The following is a 1,360-nucleotide window of genomic DNA, read 5'->3' as shown; positions in this document are numbered from 1 at the left end:
TTAGTTTTAGAACTGCCTCAATTTGCCATCAGCATTTCGTTTCAGTTATCTGTTTCAATCTGAATCCTAGTTAGGTCGCCTTACCGAGGGGCTGGTTAGTTTTCAGAATTAAGAATTGCGCAGCGATCGACATTATGCCACATAGCTGGTTAGTTTTCAGAGCGGCCACTGGCATAGTATTAGCATTTTGCTCTGCAATTCTGAAGAGTTTTGCTATGATTCATTTTGTTGCATTGCGCGGTTCATATGAATTTGTAGAATTCACACCGGCTATGTCATTTCTGCTTTGAATTTTGCTTGTCAGGTTCACCTGTGGACGATGGGCCAGATGAATGCTGTGGCAAGTCTCAATTCGAGAGCGAATGTCACCCTGGTTCTCGGAGAAGAATCGTTCGCGGTCAGCTCTGAATCTTGTACGCTGTCGGAGCAGCTAGCCGCGATGAGGGAGAAGAGCATGTTGATCCTCAAGGGCTACATCATCAAGCACAACGCTCCTAACGATGTCTCTGAGGAATCCATCGAGGGCTCGTCCGATGACGAAGGTAAAAGCTCTCCGAAGAAATCTAAGAAGCAGAAATAGTTCTTCTAATCTCGTGACCTATCCCCACTATTTCGTAGTCCCCCTCTTGCAAAGATCAGAGAACATGCATTTGTCCCCTCCTAGCTATTCGTCTGACATGAAAAAGATCAACTTATTGTTAGGCACTTGCTGTTCGTGTATGAAATTGTTGTTATCTGATGATATGTGCAAGGGATGTTTGGCCATTCGTATAGCACTCATCTGTTAAATGCTTTGCTTTGAAGAGTACACATGAGTTCCAGCACAAGAGTTCTTTGCTGTTAATTAATTGTCCATGTGCTGAATGCATCAACAACTTGCTTGAAATCCAACAAGCAACATCTCCTGACAGCAGTCAAAATTTCCGTTTAAGAAAATATAAGACACTGTTTTTTTTTTGTCTTTTTTCATTTCTTCTATCACGTAACACCACCCCTAAAATGTTATCTTCCTTAGAAAGCAAATATGTTCTTCTCTCTATATTTTTTTCATCATATTTCGTGTTTGCTATTTGACAGCCTACCTTTTGTTTGGCAAAGTCAAATTTCCCTATTATTTATGTGTGTCTACTTCTATTTCTTTCTTCTTTTTGAGTCTGTTTTTCATTTTCTTGCGTGCATTTTTGGATGTTGTGTGTGTGTACACACAAATACTCTACAATATGTGCATAAATTAAACCAGAATGCAAATATTTCACTATTATGTGTTTATTCTTTCATATTGTAAAGATTGTAATTTCTTCGCAAGTTTTTTTATCATTTGTTTTATGCTTTTTTTTCTTTAAGGGTAATACTCATGCCA

General features: G+C 38.9%; 1 protein-coding gene across 1 annotated transcript; it reads left to right on the top strand.

The window, feature by feature from the left end:
- The first annotated feature begins 319 nt into the window (after window positions 1–319).
- Window positions 320–580, top strand: LOC147962229 (uncharacterized). The gene has a single exon (XM_087537713.1). It carries the CDS (start codon window positions 320–322, stop codon window positions 578–580), a length of 261 nt encoding a protein of 86 aa, XP_087393839.1.
- The last annotated feature ends 780 nt before the right edge of the window (window positions 581–1,360 follow it).

This window comes from Triticum urartu, chromosome 7A (assembly GCF_056163025.1).
Source record: "Triticum urartu cultivar PI428250 chromosome 7A, HENAU_Tu73, whole genome shotgun sequence".
NCBI lineage: Eukaryota > Viridiplantae > Streptophyta > Magnoliopsida > Poales > Poaceae > Triticum > Triticum urartu.
The sequence above is the reverse complement of the archived record's forward strand: the minus strand, read 5'-3'. Positions and strand labels throughout refer to the sequence as shown.